At 39.2% G+C, this 22,504-nt stretch overlaps 1 protein-coding gene across 6 annotated transcripts in view; it reads right to left on the minus strand.

The window, feature by feature from the left end:
- Positions 1–4,512: 4,512 nt before the first annotated feature.
- The window catches only part of LRFN5 (leucine rich repeat and fibronectin type III domain containing 5), a 141,578-nt gene continuing 123,586 nt past the window's right edge, over positions 4,513–22,504 (minus strand). For 3 of the 6 annotated variants that reach the window (XM_039319436.1, XM_039319437.1, XM_039319438.1), the window contains one exon: positions 14,271–21,568. In XM_039319436.1, coding sequence (XP_039175370.1) covers positions 20,614–21,568 — 955 coding nt within the window. In that variant the 3' untranslated portion in view covers positions 14,271–20,613. Of the gene's footprint in view, positions 5,153–14,270; positions 21,569–22,504 lie in introns of those variants that run through there. The other 3 variants (XM_039319440.1, XM_039319441.1, XM_039319439.1) reach the window with 3 other exon arrangements.

Raw genomic sequence — 22,504 nt, forward strand, 5'->3', positions numbered from 1 at the left:
TTAGGGGCAGTGAGTTCTAGCAGAATATCTACCTGAGATGGAGACAAAGCAATCACAGTTCCAAGCAATGCAAGAGAGGCTTAGCTTCAGGGAAATGCCTATCAGGGACAGACTGAAAGCTGGCCAGGATCCAGCCTGGAATCCTAAGCAGAAAGTGGCAAGAATATTTATTCTGTATTGTGAAGACCTTGCATATTATGTATTTAAAAAACCCTTCAGAGATTGCTCTGCACCAGGAAAAGTTTAGAATAGAATTTTTCAATCTTGGCAACTTTTAAATTGATGGGTTTCAATTCCCAGGATTCTCCAACCAGCATGGTGGCTGGAAAATTCTGGGAATTGAAGTCCATACATTAGAGAAAAACCAATTGGTTCTGTGACTGAATGGCCATTTTCAAGCACACCCTTTGAAGGGACTTGTGATCCTTTAGCTTAGGAGTGTCAAACTGCCAGCCCACGGGCCAGACGCATCATCCGGAAGCCGCGCCCATCCCATTGTCGGCAATGGCAAAACTGTCCTGATACGTTGCGCAATGTCACATGATGTTGCGAGTTTGACATGTCTGCTTTAGCTGATCTTGAGAGCCATTTCCATCTGTAACAAGGGACGGAGTGCTGCCCTTAGGAAGAATACAAGTATGTTGACTGTGCAAATTAAAAGAGCTCCAGAATGTTTATCCATTGTAGCCACTGCTATGAATTCTTTAAAAATGTTAACCAAGTAGTAGAAGAGAGTTGAAACAGCTGGGGAAATACAGGTAGTCCTCAACTTACAACAGTTCATTTAGTGACCAAAGTTACGTCAGTGAAAAAAGTGATTTGATTTGTTTTTCACACTTGCAACTGTTGCAGCATCCCCATGGTCACATGATCAAAATTCAGATCCTTGGCAAGTGACTCATATTTATGATAGTAGCAGGGGTCATGCAATCAGCTTCTGCGACCTTCTGACAAGCAGAGTTAATGGGGAAGCCAGATTCACTTAATAACCATGTTACTAACTTAATAACTGCAGTGATTCATGTCTGTGGCAAGAAAAGTCGTAAAATGGGGCAAAATTCACTTAGCAAATATTTTACGTAGCAACAGTATTTTGGGGCTCAATTGTAATCTTAAGTCAAAATCTGTAAATTCAGCTGGGGGATTCTACCCTTGAGTGCAGCATTCCTATTAGTTCTTCTAACCAGGCAATATTGCAGCAACAGGCATTTATGTGCGAGTATGTACGGAGAGGGGTTATGTTCATCTGGGAGTTTTAAAGGATCTGTGTTGTTTTTGTTGTTGTTAATAATAATAATAAAGTTGGAGGGGACCTTGGAGGTCATCTAGTCCAATCCCCTGCTCAGGCAGGAAACCCTATACCATTTCAGACAAATGGTTGTCCAGTCTCTTCTTAAAAACTTCCAGTGTTGGAGCATTCACCGCTTCTGGAAGCAGGTTTTTTCACTGGTTAATTGTTCTAACTGTCAGGAAGTTTCTCCTTAGTTCTAGGTTGCTTCTCTCCTTGCTTAGTTTCCATCCACTGCTTCTTGTCCTGCCTTCAGATGCTTTGGAGAATAGCTTGACTCCCTCTTTTTTGCTGCAACCCCTGAGATATTGGAATCTCAGAATCCTGCTATTTCAGCATTCTCTATGCGCTGCTTGCAACTAGCCTCTTCTCCCCACCTGTCTGTCTCACACATAAACACTATGAGAAAAAAAAAAACATCAAACCTAGAGCCTTTCAATTCTTTTGTCAAGACATCAAGTGACAGATAACAATCAAGCTGGACACCTTCAATTATATGGAATTTATTGGAGGGAAAAATCTAATTTGGTTTGATGTCTCAAAGGTCAGTCAATTGTTTCAGGATGAGCACCCTGGAATAATGAAGGGCAACGCTGGAACACATCAGCGGCGTCATGAACTTTTAATTAAGCAGGGGAGAGATGCCGGCTGTCCATTAGAGGCCAAGGTTTAGGTACAAATGATTTATTGGGCTGTAATTCCAGGAAGCTTTAGAAATGGTTTCTGGTGCAAGCATATTAAAATTACACTTTGTTTTATTCTGATCGTACATCAAAGAAACAGATAATGCTTGAATTACAACCTATCGCTTAGTGACTGTTCAAAGTTTTAAAGGACCTCCCTGGGGTTGCTTAAGACCTGGTTGTGACTGCTGCTCACCCCCCCCCCCAGTCATGTGACATTTTGGACACTTGGCAACCATCCCACATTGGCAGCCATTTACAGTGTTCCTTTATCCCATGACCATGTTTTACATTTTTGCCAAAAATTGGCCTCTTCTTCTGGTTTTCAGAAAAACTGGTCCAAAGCAAAAAATTGGCTCACTTATGACTCCCACAAAAGTCATAAAATCGGGTTGAATACATCTGTGACTCACTTTACAACCACTGCAACTTATAACTGTAATGGGCAGACCCATTGTGGTCTTAAGGTGAAAATTACCCATATGTCTGTTTAATTCTGCAAAGATTTGTTGTAGCTGTTGCTGGGACAGTCCAAGGAGGGAAAAAGCTATCTTCCTTGACTAGTTGCTGTTCAGTCAAAGACTGAAAAGAAAAAAAAGCCTTCTCAGTCTATGACATTGATTGCATTTTGTGATAGCCACTTCCACAAACGAATTGCACAGTGGAGGAATACATATTCTTCTTTCTATACAAATTATTTCCCAGAAAACATGGCTGCCTCAATCCCAAAATGGGTGCTGCAATAGACATGGCCAGTCACAAAACTATATATTCATGGTTGACTAGTAATTCTATTCCTTTCCTTGCTCTCTAACTTTCCAGGATCCTTTCCACAAACTTTTTTCTCTCACACCAGTAATGCTTATGGAGACCCATGTGGAATCCAAGGATCTTCTAAAAATACAGATTTATATTTTTAATTAATTAAACACTAAAATATATTTGCTTTTGAAAAAGATAAAAATGGTAGGGCAGGGCAGAAAATCTGGTAGATATCTTCGGGAGCAAGTTAATGCTGATGAGTGCCACAATAGGGATTCTAATGTCACCTTTTCCTTTTCAAAAATGAGAGACTCCTTTGTTGTGCACTTCACTTTCTTTCCACCTTCACATAACAAGTTTCTGACAGATTATATATGAACAGTTCCAGATCTAAAACATGAAAGTGATTGCTCTTCGCCCTACACCTTTTCCCCTGGCTGTTAAGAAAAAATAATAATAATTGGGTTTAACTTCCTGTTCATTCCTGAACATTGGATTTAACAACAACAACAAAAAAAAGGCAAGCTTGTGGAAAAAAAGAAGTTGGTTGGAATATCATAAGAGACTCTGGGGTCCTGGTGATCTTTCTTTGGGTAGATGTAAAGTGGACTTTACTACTGTTTCTCTCCAACCACAAGATGAACTTTGTAATTTTGGGGAAGCTATAGGCCAGCTCATACAAATAATCCCTTCATTTGTTGATTACAATAAACCTGACACTCATTCTCTAAATACTTCCATTCCAGCTCAGTGGGAGCCTTTTTATTTCTTACAGAGACTAGTTCCCAATATTAAGAAAAAATCCTGTAGTTGCAGTATCCCAAGGCAAATTGTCCATTTGCACAGCCTCAAAGTCCATCCTATATTAGGCATTTAAAGGCTAAGAGAAGAAAGTGGTTTAGTTTGTTTACACTAGGCAATGGCCTCTTGTTACTTTTTATATAGCCCCTAAGAGTTTTAATCTCAAATTGCTATTTATCCTGGATTTATTAAGTAAGTTAAAGGGCATGAAAAGGCAACTGACAGGCAAAATGCTGCTTTCTTCCTGCAAGAAAACTTCAAACTGGAGTTATTTTACCCAACTTGATGTTGTACAGAGGGTTTGTGATTATTTTTATCTTGAAGACATTCAGTGATTTGCCCACTGCATTCATAGTCAAGAGGAGGTTATAAATCAGGATAAAAGGAGTATCTACTAGCCTGAATAATCCTTAAGATCTTCAAAGGAAGGATCCCCTAAGAAAAAACTACTTCTAGTACTGAAATGTATGTTTCAATCCTTAATCACCATTCATGGCAGAGATGAGTGATCATCAAACCAGTAGTTCCACTAAACAAAACTTGCTGCATGCTAAACCAAGACTATAATCTCTGTATAACCCAAACTTTTGGCAGAATGCAGTATCTTACCACCATCATCATTTCAGATTTTGATTTGGGGTTGGCTTCATTCCTGTGCAAAGAAACATGAATTTTAGTATGATCCTGCTAAGCAAGTTGCATACTTGCCTTGATCATGGATTTCCAGATGTATGTGAGTGACTATTGTAAAATAGAGAAAGCAGTCTTCATCTGTATTTTTGTACACTATGGTTTTAAATTTCATAGCTCTACTAGAAAGGGACTTTCAAGCCCTAGAGATCAAAGTATTCATTTTAATGAGGGTCACATATCAAATCTTCAAAGAATAAAATAGTCATGGTAGAACACGTGTTAAACACAAGTTGTTGGAAAATGGATAAGCTTAAAAGACAGGTAATTTTTGCTCAGTTTTGGCCTCGGCATCCTACCAGCCTCATGGAGAAAGTGGATCCTTCAAAGCCTCAAGCTATATCCAAGTGACATAACTTGTGCAGGAAAGAAGTGGAGTCCCTGGCAATATTAGTTTTTTCTGGAATACTGTTCTTTTTATGAACAAATCACTATGCAAATGTTCATATTAAAACATTTATTTTGAGGGGTGGTGTGACATAATGGAGCATTTTACAGTTTGTGAATTCAACCACCACCACCACCACCACCACCAGAAACCACAAATATGGAAAACAGAGGTCAGGGTTCAGCTCAGCTCCCTCTCTCTGTTATTTGCTTTAACAGACTCCCTCCCTGCCCCCCAAAAGTCCTGAAGGCCAGAAAAAGACACTTGCTGGGAGGATTTGGGTGGAGAAAAGAAAAGAGGAAAAGGGGGAAAGGAATTCCACAAAGAAAAATGGGGAAGACTCCAGCATCTCTGGTCTCTGGATTCTTGAAGCAGGCCTGAGGCACCAGGTGTGAAGTTCCTGCTGGTGGATCAAAATTTGGCCCTATCAATCTTCGGTGAGTTGAAATCGAATGGATTTTTGTCGCGTGCAAACATTAGTGGCCACGTTTTCAGGAGGCTGAGGAGGCAGGCAAGCACTCTTCAGGCTACTGCCAGCTTCTGTGTGGTAGAAACAGAAACAGAGAGAACTATAAGGAGATAAAATGTCTGATGCAGCTCAGCCATCAAACTTGCAAATCTATGAGACTTTGGTCTTCCTAGAGTGGCTGTCATTCAACCAAAACAGATCAGAACGGTATCTTTTGGAGTATATGGAACAAGGAAGGGAGACAGATTGCCTTTTTTTAAAATCAGCATATGCCCTTCTCCTCTTGTGAATGAGACATAAACCAAAGAGATTTAAGACTTCTTTATATACTATTCATTGCTGAATTATACCTGCTACCATAAGAAGTAGGGACAACATAGATGACTTTGAAAATGAATTAAACCAATTGTGGCAGTGGAAGAAAAACTTATCTATAGCAACTGAAAAATGTGTGTATGCTAGATTTGGCTGAACACCAAGTAAGAAGTCTAAACAGGATCAAACCAACTGAAAATTAGTGTGAGGCAACTGAAAGTGAGCAACGCTTGAGAATGGTCCAATGTTACCTTGACAACACAACTGTTTATCCCCATTGCACCACAGACTATCAAGCTAAAGAGAGTGAAAAGAGAAAAAGGACTGACCAGTCCACTTTCTAATTATAGAGAACAATTCATCTAACAATATCAAGCAGGAATTATAGCATGGGGACATGGCGCTACTACCCATGGCACCTGCTAATATGCTGCTCTCCTTATAGCATCTGATAAGTACCTCAATTTTGCCTTGCCTCATTTCCCAAAGGCAGAACATACAACCGAATCTTCCCCACAAAATTGTAATAATTACCCTCACAAAATTCTACCAACCTATAGTCATCCTAATTGCTTGAAATTTGGTCAGTACTATGGAGGCAAATGTCAACTAATTGTATCTGAAAACAGTACAGGCAAAACAGCAATAGTATTTTTCCCCCCATAATTGAATAACAGCCCTGAAATTTCCTCACATCTATTGAAAAACATTTTTGCTTTCCTCATTTGAGCCAACGAGACAGGAATTTCACTGCAGATTAGACCTCAGATTGAAGTGGCAGCTTCTGTTTTGTCACAAAGTGAAACACACTATTTCCTGAAGCACCGAATCATTACTTGAATCCAACTCTGCAGTTAGTTCACACCTTGACTAATAGATTCGGATGCCTTGCTGTGAAACAACAAGGGTAAAGAGAAGGCTGTGATGAATGTGAGGATTAGAAGAATGTGAGGATTAGAAGTAAATGCAGAAAGCAATTCTATAACATTCCAGGTTCACTTTTAAACACAAAACATGTAACACAAGAATAATAGTCAGCTGGGCAAAACACATTCCAATGAGCAATTAATCTGAATTCATGCTTGCTGAACTCAATCATGTTGGGAAACACTGATGTACAGGGCAAAAGAGAGGTTGTGTTAATGTAAAGAAATTTCATTTTTCCTCATGGATACCTGCTCTTTTGAGTATTAATTTAGGGGAATGCATGGATATCTTAAGAGCCAGTTTGGTGTAGTGGTTAAGGCATCAGGCTAGAAACAGGGAGACCATGAGTTCTAGTCCTACCTTAGGCACAAAGCCAGTTGGGTGACTTTGGGCCAGTCATTTTCTCTCAGCCCTAGGAAAGAGGAAATGCCAAAACCTTTGCCAGAGAAACTTCAGGGACTAGTCAGGAAGTCTCCAAGAATTAGACATGATTGAACAGAAGGAAAAAATATGCATCTTGTGTTTGGCAAACAGGAAAAATTAGAGATTCTGCTGCTCTATTTCCAATTAAGTTTCTCTGCTGGAGCTGAAGCAAACAACCTTTTTACATGACTAGTTCCCCAGGATGACTCCTTTGGAGGACCTCAGTACCTATGCTAAATCAGTGGTGGGATTCAAATATGTGAACAACCGGTTCTCTGTGTGGATGCCACTTCCTGAAATCCATTCTGGGCCTGGGCAACAAAAAATTAGCTACTGGTTCTGCCGAAGTGGTACGAACTGGCTGAATCCCACCACTGTGCTAAACCCATTTAGTCCAGGATGCCCTTGAACCATCACAAATTAACAGAGAACATTCAGGATATTATGATTCCTGCTCAAAGAGCAGGTAGAACTTGTGGCTTGGAGGGCTTTTGTACTCAACATGGGGCTACCATCGAAGAGTATCTGGAAGTTTCAGATGGTACAAAATGCAGCATCACAGATAGTTATTATGCCCCTACAACAGCACATTGCACCTCTGCTCTGTGAGCTGCATTGGTTGTCAGTTTGCTTGAGTCCAACTCAAGGGACTGGTTTTGACTTTTAAAACCCTTCATGGTATGGGGACAGGTTATTTGAGGGACCACCTCCACCAAATTACATCTGCCTTTCCCATCAGGTCTGACAGAAGAGGAATACTGCAGATCCCATCCACAAGTTTCATGTGGTGGCACTCAGGAAACAGGTCTTTTCTGCTGTGGCACCTGCCATGTGGAACATCATTTCTGCCATCCCTGAGATGAGATTGGCCCCATCCTTGACCTCTTCTAGAAGTCATGGCTGTGTCAGGAAGCCCAGGGATCTCAAGGAAAAGAGAAATGATGAGATGGCTGCATTGTTTTTAGTAGCAATTCTCTCCACTATCTTGTAATTAATAGTATTGTTGAGATCTTTTAGTTGTTTTTTTTAACATTGGAGTTTATATTGTTTTTATTTTAAGCCACTTACAGATACTTTATTGTGAGATGGGTGGCTATTACATGTGACAGATATATATGTTTTCTTATAGTCAGATCACTTTCTCATTTAGATTTTGAGTTGCTTCTCTTTCTTCTTCTATAAAGGTTGAGAAAGTTTAATGAATTTCAAAGATTTCACACATACTCTGGGGAAATTTTTAGCTTTTATGATTTGAAGTCCAGACTGCTGTGTTAAATAACAGGCACATTTTCCAAAACTGCATCCAAGTACCCTTATGTCTGTATACAGAGTTATGCAATTCCTTGGTATATTTTTGAGCAAAAGCTAATGAAAAAACAGCCAAAAATGATAATACAGTTAAAAATACAGCCTAGTCCAACACATATTTGATGTTCTTATTTAGAGTATCACAAGACTTTTAACAGTGGGAAAGAGTGTGTTCTACCAATACTATTTCTTCTGGATGTTTAGAGGTTCACTGTAGTCAGTTCTCTAAGACAATTAACAGCAGGAATCTAGCCATCATGCTAAGGCGAGTTTGTAGACTATTTTCAAAATCATAGGCCTTAGATTCCGCATTTAATGTAATTGATATAGTGGAGGCTTCAACCTTCTTCTATGGGGCAGAAGGTTTCTGCCTCCACTATAGGCAGGCGGATCAGGGCTTGCATTGCAGGGGCATATCAATCACATTCCCTGTCAGTTCCAAGTCATATTACCGCTCACTCTACTCGCAGCGCCGCAACCTCTGCGGCATGGGCGACACAGGCGTCCATCAAGGACATCTGTAAGGCGGTGACATGGTCCTCGCCTTCACCTTTCATGAGGCATTATAAGCTGGATAGGTTTGCCTCCGCGGACACCGCATTCGGCCGGAGAGTGTTACAGCAAGTAGTGCCACAAAGTGGGACACAGGCTCAGACTGATTCCCTCCCATAGGGACAGGGCGGCTTTGGTATATCCCATTCGTGGATTCTCCATCTATCATGCTGGAGAAAGGGTGTTGTCTTACCTGAACGCCTTTTCTCAGCATGATGATGGAGAATCCACACCCACCCCTTAGTGTCCGACAGGTCCTGTGTCAGGGGTATGGGAGCCAACATGTCAGACTGTCATCAGCAGCTTCGCCTTCATCATGACTGGGAGGTCCCCTGGCCCAGGAGAGGCGTGGCAAGTTTAACAGACTTAGTCTAATTGGGCAGGAAGACAGAGTTAATTCTGATCATCTGAGAAACTAACACTTAAGTCTTCTTGGCTTATGATACAGCAGAGATGGAGTGACCAGACTCAAAAAGTTATAAGGTATCCTTTGAGAGGGAGATGATTAGTCTACACCTGAAGCAACTGGAATTCTTGACTAATTGCTTAAGAAATTATTCCAACACAATGTAAGGTGTTCTTACATGAAAACTGTTTTACCTCTGGATTTGAAGTAGAAAAATGCCATACCGACTCCATAGGATAGCCTTTATCAAGAGAGGATGGGAAGCACGTGCTCTCTTTTCGTGGAATTAGTAGCTTTTTATACTAATCATAGCATCAAATGGAGAATCTTGAATTATTTTCTAGGTTGAGGCTCAGAAGTATATTTCAATGGCTATGCTCTTATGCTTCAATGGGACACATGTGCTCCTTCAGATGTTGAACTATAATTCCCAAGAGCTCAAATCAATAAAACCAATTGGAAGGGATATTGCAGACTGAAGATCAATGCTATCTGGAAAGTCACAGCTTCCCGATTTGTCCACAAATTGTTGATTCAAGAAAGCATTGGCAGATAATTGCACTTTCCATAATTAGACATATCATGGTTCCATTTTATTCCATTTTTAAATTCCATAGAAGGCAGTTAACTTGAGTTTGTTCTGATCATTTTGACTGCCCTATTCTACACTTTTCCATCAATACACAAAGGACATCCCATTCCTTATCCTCTTTCCATTTAATCTAAGTAAGAGACTCATTAAACTAGCAATCAATCTAGGCAAGATGGAGATTCAGCTGGGGGCAGGGATGATCTGTCTACCTACTAGGCCATCTTCTGCTTCTTCTGATGACAATTGGATATCGTCTAAAAGACATAATCTCTAATTCTGCATACTTCTCCAGGTTGCCTTCCATCCATTTTAAGCTAGTCTGCAAACCGTAACTCAGTCTGAATAGCCAGGCATGCTATGTTATAACTATAGATGTACTACAAAACTCCATATTGCATTAATACACATTATGTGGGTCTTCCTATAGGAAAAAATGAAAGTCCAAAATACTGCAAAGATAATTAATGTGAATTAAAAAATAAATACCGCAAATACCATATTATACTGACTGCCTCCTATAATCAGTACAGAGACCATCAGTCAGTCCCATTACTATTTTAGGGTTCCAGATTTCCTTTCTTTGCCTTATGTCATGATGATGTACATGGACTCCAGCAATTGACACTCTGACATCTTGTTCTCAATGAATGTTGGTTTAGCTGAGGGACCTGGTTAAGGAACCAGGCTAGAAAGCAGGAGAGCATGAGTTCTCATCCTGCCTTAGCCATGAAAGCCAGCTGGGTGACTTTGGGCCAGTCATTCTCCTTCAGCCCAACTCATCTTACAGAGTTGTTGTTGTGGGGAAAATAGGTGGGGGAAGGTGTTTTCGATATGTTTGCCACCTTGAATTATTTTTTAAAATAATAAAGACCGGATACAAATAAAATGAATAAATAACAAATAGCTCTGGGCCTCATAGCCCCAACGCCTTTCAAATGTTCAGATAGAAAGTGAAACATGGGAACATGAGCTGCAACAGAAGTCACAAAACTTTGTATCTTCCAGATGGTCATAATTTTGAGACCAAATTCCCTAAAGAAATTACCCTGCTGATTCCAGAGAATGCTGAATGGATTGGTGCAACCTCTGTAAGTAAAGCTTCACATCTTCATATTCTCTGAGAATATGGTAATAGACAGCAAGTGACTTTTCTTGTTTTCTATTTACCTTTGGGGAGTAAAAGTTGTCAAGCTCAGAATCCTCTTCCTTCTGGATTCATATACTTTCTGCATGTGGGTGTTTGACTGTAGACCTTCGAGATTATCCAGCTTAGGAAACAGACTCCACAAAAAGACTAGAATTAACTTTGTTCATATAGAACAGGAGTCTCCAAGCGTGACTGGTTGAGGAATTCTGGGTGTTGAAGTCCACAAGTCTGGAGACCTTCAATATAGCCTATATTAGCAGAATCTTGTAAGTCCAACTGGGTTTTCTTTCCTTGACTCTTATACCTCAAAGAGTCAGAAAGGAGACAGCTGGAAGCTCCTCTTACTATTACCTCCTTTCCAAGAGCCCAAAGAGTAATTCTGCCCTTTTTATTTTGTAATGTTTCCACTTTTGAATATTTCCCTCAAGGCCATCTCTATGGCTCTCTACAGGCTTCAGTGCAAGAGGCAGTATGTCTTTCAAAACAAGGCCCCGGAGTGGTAGAGCCTCTTTTGCACCCCCCAAGTTTTTTTGGGGGGGGTGAAAGGAGTGCTCCCACGGAGTTCAGACTTGTCTCCGCTTCCCAGCTGTTTTTGTCCTCAGGGACAAAACGAGCCGCTGCAAACACCTCCGTGCTTAAAGAGAACTGGTGAGTTTTTTTTTTTTTTTTTTATAAACGGACAGAGCTGAGTAGAGGATTTAGTTTTTGCTTTCTTTGACTTATTTGGATTTTAAGTTTTAAGACTTGTTTCTATTTTTATTCTCTCTTTTTATTTTTTTTTTCTTTGTTGAAAGGGAAAGTAAAATGGCGATCGGCAAATCTCTCGGTGTTTTTTTTCTGGAAGTTAGACTGCTGACCGGCAGGCTTTTTGGTGTTTCTCTTTCTTTCCTTTCCCTTTCCCTTTTTATTTTCTTATGATTGGAATGGTTGTTTTTGGTATCTCTAAGTATTTTTTTGGAACGGACTTTTTCTATTTAATTGTTTTTTTTTTCTTCTCCCTTTTTTTTCTTTTCTTTGAACTCCCTTCTTTTTATTGTAATGACCCTTTTTTGAAGGACCTTTTTCTGTTTAATTTTTGCAATTTTTAAGGAGTAAAGCTTTTTTTTAATTCCTTTTCTCTTCTTTTTTTTCCCTTTTTTCTTTTTATTATAATGACCTTCTTTGGAGGGAGTTATGATTTTTGAAGGAATTTTTATAATTTTTTAAGAAGGACTAAAGGTTTTTCTTTAAGATGGCTCCAAAGCGTCCAGGGATTTCTACAGCTTCTAAATCAACAGTTTCACCCTCTTCTGGGGGTCAGCTAATAACTATGAAGGATTTGCAAGACATGATGGGAGATGTTATAATTCAAATTAGGGCAGAAATGAAAAAGATTTTAGAGGAAAATAATAAGATCTTGAGACAAGATTTTGTTTTGGCTTTAGAAGGAGTTGCTTCTGTTCTTGAAAAGGTGAACTCCCATGTGGAAGAGGTAGCTGAAAAAGTGGACATAATGGAGGGGAAAATTGAAAGTATGGAAAAAGAAATGGAAAATGAGATTCTTATGCTTCAATATGGACAAATGGAATATGCCTTAAGAATTAGGGGCCTGGGAGAGTCTTTGCAAGGAGATCTGAAAGAGATGGTTGCAAAGGACTTTGCATTGATTTTGAATAAAGAAAAAGAGGGAATACTTAGTGAAATTGAAAAATTATTTAGGGTTAACTCTGTGGTGGCAGCACAGAAGAATCTGCCAAGAGATGTGGTAATTTACTTTGGTAAAAGATCTTTACGCAATGAAATTGTGCAAGCCTATTATAAGAAGAGATTTCAAATTGCTTCACAAGATGTTATAATTTTTAAGGAGATCCCATCTAAAATTTTAAGAAGAAGAAAGGAGTTTGCTTTTCTAGCAAATGAACTTAAAAAGAGAAAAATTTTATTCAGATGGGATGTTCCGACTGGAATGGTGGTGAACTACCTGGGGACATGTTATAGACTTAATACTGTTTCTCAAGCAAAAGATTTTTATACTTCGGTCCTGGGGGTATGTGCATCGCCATCTATTAAGTTTAAAGCTTTGGAAGAAAAGAATGTAGAATTACAGTTTGAAGAGCCTATATTTATGAAAACTGGCGAATCTTTGTGTGAGAGGCCTCAACAAGTCCAGGTTGAGGAGCAGAAGACAACTTGTGCAGCATACAATTCCAAAGAAAAGCAGCAACAGAAGAAGGTTAAGGAAGTTTCATATTCAGTGGTCTCTGAATCTCTGGGAGATGTTAGACCTACAAAGTCTTTGGAGCAATCTTCAAGGGTGGAATTGCTGTCTGAAATGGAAATTGGGAAATCTCAGTTTGAGGGGCATCAACAAGAGAGGAACGGGCAGAGGATAACTTGTACAACTTACAATTGTAAAGACCAACACAAGGAGGAATTCAAGGAACCCTTACCTGTATTGGCTTCGGAGTTGATGGGACATTCAGGAATTTTGGAGCAGTCTCCTAAGGCAGAACTTGCAGCATTTCTTACGAGTTTGATACAAGAATGGAGAATGGAAATGGAAGAATGGAAGAATGGAGAATGGAAAAAACTGGAATGTGAATAATTAATAATAATACTAATATAATTGAGACTGATAAGGATGCAGTTTCTTACGGATGGAATTTGTTATTGGTGAAGATTGAAATGTTTAATGTGTTTATTATGGATAGGCGTATAAGGGAATTTTGTTGTTTTAAGTTTTGAACCTTTAATGATAATATTGTTTAAATTTGTGTTTTGAAGGGATTATAATTTGCTCATTTTAGTGAGGGGATTCTAATGTTTTAAATTTTAAGTAATGTTTAAATTTGTGTTTTGAAGGGAGTATAACTTGTTCAAGTTTTAAGTATGCTTAAATTTGGTTTTTAAATATTATTAATATTTTTAAGAGAAAATAATTTGTTTAATTAAATGTCTAGATTTGTTTAGGAAAGAAAGTAATGTTTAAATTTGTGTTTTTGGAGGGAGTTTATATAGAATGATGATTGTATTTAGATTTGTTTAGGATTTAAAAGTGTTTCTAGTTTTCAAATATTATTATTAATATTTTTAAGAGAAAATAATTTGTTTAATTAAATGTGCTTAGATTTGTTTAGGACTTATAGGTTTTTTAAGTTTTTTCTTTTTGGATAGGAGAGAAGATTATGAAGATTGAAGGAAATATGTATTTACTTTAAGTTTTTTAAGAGTATTTAGTTTTAATGGTATAACAAAGGTTTATATGTTTATTTTTTCGTTTTAGGATAAAGAAAGAGGGAGAAATTAGATTTTACACTATAGATATAGATATTCAAAGAAAGTAATGTTTAAATTTGTATTTTTGGAGGGAGTTTATATAGAATGATGATTGTATTTAAATTTGTTTAGGTTTTAAAAGTGTTTTAAGTTTTTTTTTTTTTTAATTAAGCCTGTACTCAGCTCTGGGAAGTCCAGGGGAGGGTTTGGGAGGTTGGGAAGGGGGGGGGTGAGGTATGGTTGGCGGGGGTATGGGAAGGGGATTTGTTTTTGTAAAATTTAAAAAATTTTCAATAAAAAAAAAAAAAACAAGGCCCCGGAGACATGAGTAGACTCTAGTTTTTTGTGCTCTGCTTTTGATCTTCCCACTAGTAAATGTTTGTCAACTGTACAAGCAGGATTCTGGATTGACAAGACTGACTCAACATCTAGGATGTTCCTACTTTTCTGCAGTCTGATCTCCATACCACCTCCACCCTATATGAGAAGGCAAATAGCCAAAGAGAATAAAGAGCCCTATTAAAGAGCCTTCTTGTAATGTGGGGAATATTCAGCTGTATCAAGTGTCTTCAAGCTGCAATCATACTGCCATCTCAACACAATGTGAGATTATTTTCAACTAAATAAATTTAGGATTATGTTATTCTCTATCACCTTGCAGAAGTGTTTTATTTTTCTCCCTCTTCTTTTGGGATTCTGCATTAAATTTTGGAACCTGTTCTTCTTTTCATAATAATTTACAAATCAACAAAAGTGTGATTTTTCAGTTCAATAGGCCAGTTGTGGGTATTTGCTGATATTATTGCTTAGCATACAATTTGCAACATGAATGTATGTATGTCTGTATGTATATAAGAAAATTGGCCCCAACGAATGTATTTAGGTTTGAAACCTTCAGCTGCAATCATGCCTGTCAGATGACACCACACATGTGCCAGTCAACTATTTCAGTCCAACCATTTTGTGGCAGGATAATGTCTACAGAGACATCCAAATGGGACAACATCACTACCTACACTAGGTGCTTTGAGCTGGCATCCTCTAGATGTGTATAGCGCACATCATCCCCAGCCCAAGCAGTTATCTATGATCTGGTGGTATTATCATTGTTGTTGTTAATGCTCAGTCGGCTAGATGTTTAGACTGAATTTGGAATATCTGCCCCCCTATCAAGTCCTTCCCAAGGACCTAAAGTAGACAGTAATAGTATTAAAGGTATTAGGCTGTAAGCTGTTCCAGTTGAAACTGCCTTTTGCAATTGACTGATGGTGATTTTTGTCAATGCCAATGGTGTTGATGCTTTAGATGTTTCAGAATTGCATCCAGGGTGCCTATTACTATCGGTATTATCTTTCCTTTCTTTTGCCACAGTCATTCTAATTATTATTTTTTACCACTATGATTCAGACAATAATCCATTTGAACCAGTTTGGTGTAATGGATAAGGCACCAGGCCAGAAATCAGGAGACTGTGAGTCCTAGTCCTAGTCCCACCTTAGGATCAAAGCTAATCAAGTGAACTTGGGCTAGTCACTAATTCTCAGTCCTAGGAAGCAGGCAATGGCAAACCACTTCAGAAATCTTCCCAAGAAAACTGCAAGGACTTATAAAGGCAATTACCAGAAATCAGCACAGATTTTGAGGTATAAAAAAAATTCAATTGGATCCAAAACAGAATCAAAGAGAAAGGCCAAACATTCTCTTTCCCAGCAGGGGAAGGTCAGCAATTAATATTAATATTTATCAGTTATAAAGCACTACTATTTCCATTGTGAAATCAATGGCAATAGCGAGGAAAATAACTCATACAGCTGAATTTGGTACTATAACCACAGAAAGAGTCCCGGGAAGGCTACAAATATGGAAAACTTGTTGGCATTTTCCTTATCATTCTTTCTTATTGTTTTAAAAATATTTCTTTCTTATTCTCATATTCTCTCATTCTTTTTTCTCTCTTTAAAAAAACTAATCTTCAAGATGCTTCTCTGTCATGCTTCTGGACTTATCTGAATTCTAAAATGACTTTTAAACACTTTAAATAAATAAAGATGTTGGCATTTTGCGAGGTAAAGTGTCAACCTACAGTATCATGTTTATTTCCTAGAATTCCTGCATCAAGAATATTCTTTTTATGAACTATAGCAGTATTTTCCAATCTGGAAGATGTCTCAGTTTCAACTCCCAAAATTCTGCAGGCAGCATGAGGAATGGGGAATTCTGGGAGTTGAATCCAGACATCTTAACTGGCCAAGGTTGAGAAACAATGAACTAGAATATTTCATTGTGCCCCGTGGGCAAAAGTATATCATGTGTAGGTTCAGAGTTTACTTCTTTTACTTAGGTTTCAGGGCAGTTTACTTTTTTATATAAAGCTCCCTCAAGTTGCATTCCACTTCTGGTGACTTTATAGCATGTTCATGTCATGTCTTTCCTTGGCAAGAATATGCCAGAACTGTCTTTGTTTTCTAGAATGTTTTTCTCCACTCATTCTCATTTACAGGGCTGGGCTATGCATGTGTGGTCCTCATCAAACTAATAACTAGTTCAATATCTGCTTAGATTTTTCAAGACCAGTCAAGGTTGGCTAAGTGCTGCCACCTTCTATAACTTGTCTTCTAACAAATAAGAATTTTGTAATTGGACAAACCCTCCATAACATCCATTCTATGAATATACCCACAACACGTTCTTGTAGTTCAGGCCCCAAATTGCTCCCAAATAGAAGGAACTTCATAAAACAATGTAATCCTTCATCATAGATCATCTGAGGTTCCTTCATTTTGCAGCTTGGAACCTTTAAGCCATTGGCCAAATATATTATGTATAACAGGATAAGCAATGGTCCAATCACGTTGTTTGCACAACAGCATTTGATAACAATTTGCAATTCAAACAAGTTGTGTAGCAACTATGCAAAATTTCAGATCAGAAGACTTTGTGCAAAGGAAAAAAAATGAAAATGAGTGCCATCCTTGAGCCTTGTCAGGATCATATGCCATGTGGGCAGAATTTGCCTGCAATACTGCATTATAACCACTGCACCACCAGGGCTCCAAGGAAGGTAGCCAATGCAGAAAGAACCAGCATGTGATCAATTAAAAGTTGGGCAAAAAATGCCCACAAGTCTGGAGCCTTTCTAATTGTCTCTGATCTCTAGCTAAGCTTTTCCTTTCAGCTGCCCAACATTATTTTTACTCCATCTATTCAGGACATATAAATATAGTCACTCTATGGATAACCCAACTCAAAAGCTGACTATCTCCCACAAGGTTTCATTTCAGAAGACTATCAACGATAGAAGAAATCAACTCAACTTCTCTTGTTCAATGCTGCATCAACTGAAATGCAAATAGGTCATACAATGTACAGAGCTGGCTAATGTCTCAGCAGTGAATTGGCACTGTGACCAGAAATCCTTGGTGGGAGGGTAGAGATTGAATTAGCACATCTGCCAACCCAATGAAGTCTGCCAAATATATTTTCAAGTACAGAAATAAGGCTGAAACACAAATGTTTTGGGAGAAAAGAATCAAGAGGCACAATTGGAAATCTACGTGTATTCACAAATTTGACTGTTCCTGGTGACTTTGTCGACATGCAGGCTTCTTGCCCCTGACTTCTTCCAAGCCAGCTAGTTGGTTATTTGGCTTTCTACCCTAACTTGTTAGTTCATCTTGGATTTTCTGGTGATCTTCTTTCTAAGTACTAGTTTGATTTTGCTTAGCTTTTCAAGATCAGCCAAGGTCAAATATGCTGCCATATTTGGGGCAGAAATTGCCCTATTGCCACCTAAAATTGGCCCTCAGTGTGAGAAGGAAAATGGAAAAAAGAAGACAGAAATGAAAGATGACAACTTGCTTGGCAACTTAATCAAAAAATCAAATACTGGAAAGGGTCTTTTTCTGACTCTAGAATTTTTCCAGTAAACTCCCTCTCCAAATATTTAAATAATGGTGCACTGATACAGATTTTAAAAATAACAACTTATCCACTCCAGTGAAATCTGCTCTTTTAAGCAACTGCTTCACAGCAGCTATGTTTGAACAACACAACTGACTCAGTAATCCCCGATCAACTGACCTACTGTCATGCACTATCAATGCAGTCTTGAACAGTCAGCCAAGAGTCATTTGAAAAATATATATTTAAATATATATCACAAATAATATGACTTGGATTGGCATACCATATTTACAGCCCCCTTTTCCATCCCGGTGTGACCATAGAGGTGTGAAGGAAAACCAAACCATCCCAGGAGATTGTATTTAGGGAAGACCAAAGAAAGAAGGTCCTCTCAAAGATTCATCTCAATCATGGACAACAGAAAGGACAATTAATGCTCAGGCAATATTACTGGACCAATGATTCTATTAGCTCCAAATCAATCCTGGAAAAATGGGTGGATTGATTCACTATGGTCCGTAGTTTGCAGAACATATTAACATTCATCACACATCCATTGATTAAGTCAAACATATAAGGTAAGCAGGAGGACTATTAATGGAGAACAAGGCCAAGCCTTACTACACTGTCTAATCTAAATAACAATTTTCCACAGCAGTTCAAGCATGGCATTTACTACTACAAGAAGTTCTGGAAACCATACTTACGTCCTTCATACTTAATTTGAGAGAACTGCCCAGAATGGCTCATTGCTGATAAACCTCTTAAATCAATGGTCTTATATGATAATGCCAGATTATATTTTTACTGCTTGAGTAATGGACCCCACAGAATATAAGCCAGTGCCTTCCTTGTGTTAGTTTGACTGATCTCCTTGAATTCTGCCAAAAAGCAAATGAGGCTGCACCATTTCAGAGCAGTCTTTGAAGACTGCACCAAGAAATTCAGCGAGTGACACATGACTTGTATCCTACAAACTTACAAATTGAGTTATACAACAAAAATGTCATGTATGAGAAGATTTGGGGTATGAACAGTGGATCATGTGGGATGAGAGTTAGATAATATTAATATTCTTCTGTGAAACACTTTTGGGGTTTGGGGGGAAAACAAGCCTGGTTGCTAATCAGATCACTCCCACTCCCAGTTTCAATTTGTCTTCCAACTGATTGAAAAAAAATATATTAATTTTAAGTCTGATGAAATGCAAAATTTGCAACTCTTTTGAGTATAATCAAAACATGCCTTATTAATTTAAGCACTGAAAAGAGGTCGTAAAAGTTTCAATCCCATGATTATACCATAGCATCAAAACAAAAATGAATCAAAAAGCACCTTTTTAAATTTCCTGGTAATACCTCAACAACTTGAATGGGAACTCTGAATAATTTGGTAAACTTTGCCACGCGCATTAATATGCATATTTTCCACTTCAGCCAAAAGAACAAAGGGTTGAGAATGTTTTCGTGACCCTCCAAAATCAAGATGAAATAATGCAGGAGCCAAATTTCCAACCATGGTGGCTGTTGGCTCTCAGGTTGGAGCCTCAACAAAGCCTGAGAGCACTGTAGTATGGGGAAACTGTTCTGACTAATCTCCTGTCCCTTTTGTTATGCTGAGTAGCATCGGCTCTGCAGCATAGATTCGTTGCCTTTCAAAGCAACATGAGATCAACTTTATCAAATCTACATGTCACCGACTCAATCCTGGCAATACATTTCAGCTATCAACAGGAAATGAGCAAAAGGAAATTCGGACAACCATTTCACTTAGAAGCTAAAGATAGAAAGAAGCTTTTGCTCACTCTACAGCTGCTAGAGATCAAAAGCTCTCCCAGCCTCCATTCAGGCAGAGAACCATCTTGATTTGCACAACCAACTTCTCAAGCTGTAAAACTTTGATATTCCTGAACCCAGGAGTTTCATTCGGAACTGGACCTCAGCTGGCAAAGTACAGAAACCAATAGGAGTGAAATCCAGCATACCTGAACCCAGGAGATCAAGCTATTCCCCCTTCTTTCCATATGCCAGACAGACGGGGCAGGCACATCACTCACCAGAACACCTGAGCCATAATTCAAGGTGTATGTGGGGGGGGGAACTTCTTGTAACACTGACTGAGTGTAGTTACGGAATATTTTATTTTACACAATATAACAACATAGAGTTGTTGAGATTTTACAGCATTTGCCTAAAAATGAAGGCAACACCATTACCACGGGGGGAGGGTGGGGGGAGAGAGGGAAGAAAAAGACACTCAAGATTGCTTTTAAAAATATTCTTTTTTGTATCATGATTGATCCATTAAATGGTTGGTGTAGAGGAAAGACAAATGGCCTCCATACAAGGCCTTTTCTGCCCATGCGCTTTTGTTCTTGATCTGCCACTGGAGAACCAAGATGCCAATCCAAGGAAAAAGGAAGGCACTAGCGTCATTTCGTGCTTTTTCCTTGATCACTTTTTTTTTTAAAAAATGAGCTCTTTGAACAAGATATTTGCCTTCGGTTGTTATACTAAAACCAAGAAAACCCAAATGGGAACAAGTGGAAGGGCCTGGTGGTTTGAGCCCAACTCTGCCCAAAAAACAATAAGGGTGGAAAATGCAAACTGCTGGAATGGATACATGTTTTCCAATAATGTTTGGAGGATGGGGTACTCCATACTTTTTTTAGTTTAGAAAAAAGAAAATCACACATCACAGCTGATCACACAGTGCTTTCCAATATCCACTCAGAACTTGAGAAAGTTGCTTTGCCACTATCCACATTGGAACAGTCTGTCTGCATTAGCATCCCATTCATAGACAAGCTCCGCTTAGACCAAAATCCACCTGCATTTGAGGAGTTAATATAACAATGGTATTCCATTAATTCTCCATTCAGGGAGTACCTGCGTTTTGCCCGGGATGGGTCAGCTGGCAAAGTGAGGAACTTACTTGACTTGGCTTGTGCTCTTTTGTACTGGGAGCCCCCTTTGGCATAGTCTGGGGTTTGGCTAGCCAACTGCAGAGCAGTTGAGTTGTTGCGATTAGTGTTCTGGGATTCTAGGCTGGTAGCGGCACCTTCGCTTGGCGGTGGAGGATCACTGCTGGGCTTTGGCATGGACTTACGCTTCAGCTTTTGGGAAGTGGGAGGGCCAGGAGTCCACATGGGAGGCAAAGAGGAGGTAGCAGTGGAGGAGTCCTGGCTGCAGCAGGCTTCCGACGACTGTGCCACACTGTCGTTGCTGACTTTGCAGCACTGCAGGCTCTCCTCATGCCCCACGGCCTGCTTGGACCCAGACTGGGGCATGACGGCTCCACTGCACCCCTGGGCCTGAGCCCCGTTGGTCTGGGAGTAAACGTTGCTGACCTTGGTCACCTTGTGGTGCCCGCCGTTGTTACACACCTTATAGCGAATCATGAGGATGATGATGAAGACCAGGACAGAAGCCACGATAATCCCTCCGATTATGATGATCATGGTCCCACCCAGGAACTGGGACTGCATGAAATGGCAGCGCACGTAGTCCTGCTCTGTCGTGAACTGGGTGCACCCCACCACGCGAGTAGCTGTCAAGGAGGTGATGCCATCGTCATAGATTGCTAAGACACACAAGTCGTACATCGTCCCCGCAGCCAAGTTGTTGACCAGGAAGGTCTTGCTCATGGGAGGTATCATTCTACAAGATGATAGGATAAGACATAGATTAATACACTGGATAGAGAGGATATACCATGAAGTGGATCTCCAGATGCTCTGCCCAAGCCTGCTTTCCCAATGCCTCCTAGCTGTGATGGGAGATGCAGTCCCAATAAAACTGAGAACATAGGATGGAAATGAACTTTTGTTTTTCCTTTTCCATTTGACACAATAGTCAATCTAAATAAAGCAGAGTTTGACACTAGGTTAAATAAGGACAGGGAAAGTGAAAACTATTGCCAGAGCACTGGAAGATTCCCCATGTACTGTACTTCCTCCTCAAAAACATACTCTGTTGCCAGACATTATGTCTCTTGCCCCAGGTTATCAAACATAAATCTAGGGCTCTCAGTGTTTTAAATATGCACTAGTCCATGGCACAGTAGAAAATAGCATTTCAATATAGTCTATAGATGGGATGTTTTCTCAACTATTCAAAACAATCCACCGTTGATTAAAAATGCTGAAGCAATTCCAAATCATACTGAAAGCATCCATCTAATATAGGAATAAAGCAAATCCGGATGAAAGGAAAGATATTATCCAAAGCTCAGGCTAGTGTGAAAGGCAGGAAGAGGCCAAAATAATTACGTACACTTCTTGCTTTCATGTTTCCTTTAGAATATAGAAATTCTTCCATTTATTAAATTTAAGTACGCAGCTCCCAGAGTTCCCCAAAGTATTCTTCAAACAGTTATGTTGAACTGTAAGCCTGCATAGAGGCTCATGCTTTTTTTTTTTTTTTTTTTTTTTGAAACTTTGGAAACAAGGCCCAGGGGCAACCTAAATGGGCTGGGAGCTGCTTAGCTACCACCATCGTTTCTCCTCTTGCTTCTCGTGAGCTCAGAAGCAAGTTTGATTAGATATTTAATTATTTATTTATTCATACATTTGTTCATTTGATATATTTAGCTGC

Source organism: Crotalus tigris, unplaced genomic scaffold (assembly GCF_016545835.1).
Source record: "Crotalus tigris isolate CLP2741 ecotype Arizona unplaced genomic scaffold, ASM1654583v1 scf7180000023590.301634, whole genome shotgun sequence".
In the NCBI taxonomy this organism is placed as follows: domain Eukaryota; kingdom Metazoa; phylum Chordata; class Lepidosauria; order Squamata; family Viperidae; genus Crotalus; species Crotalus tigris.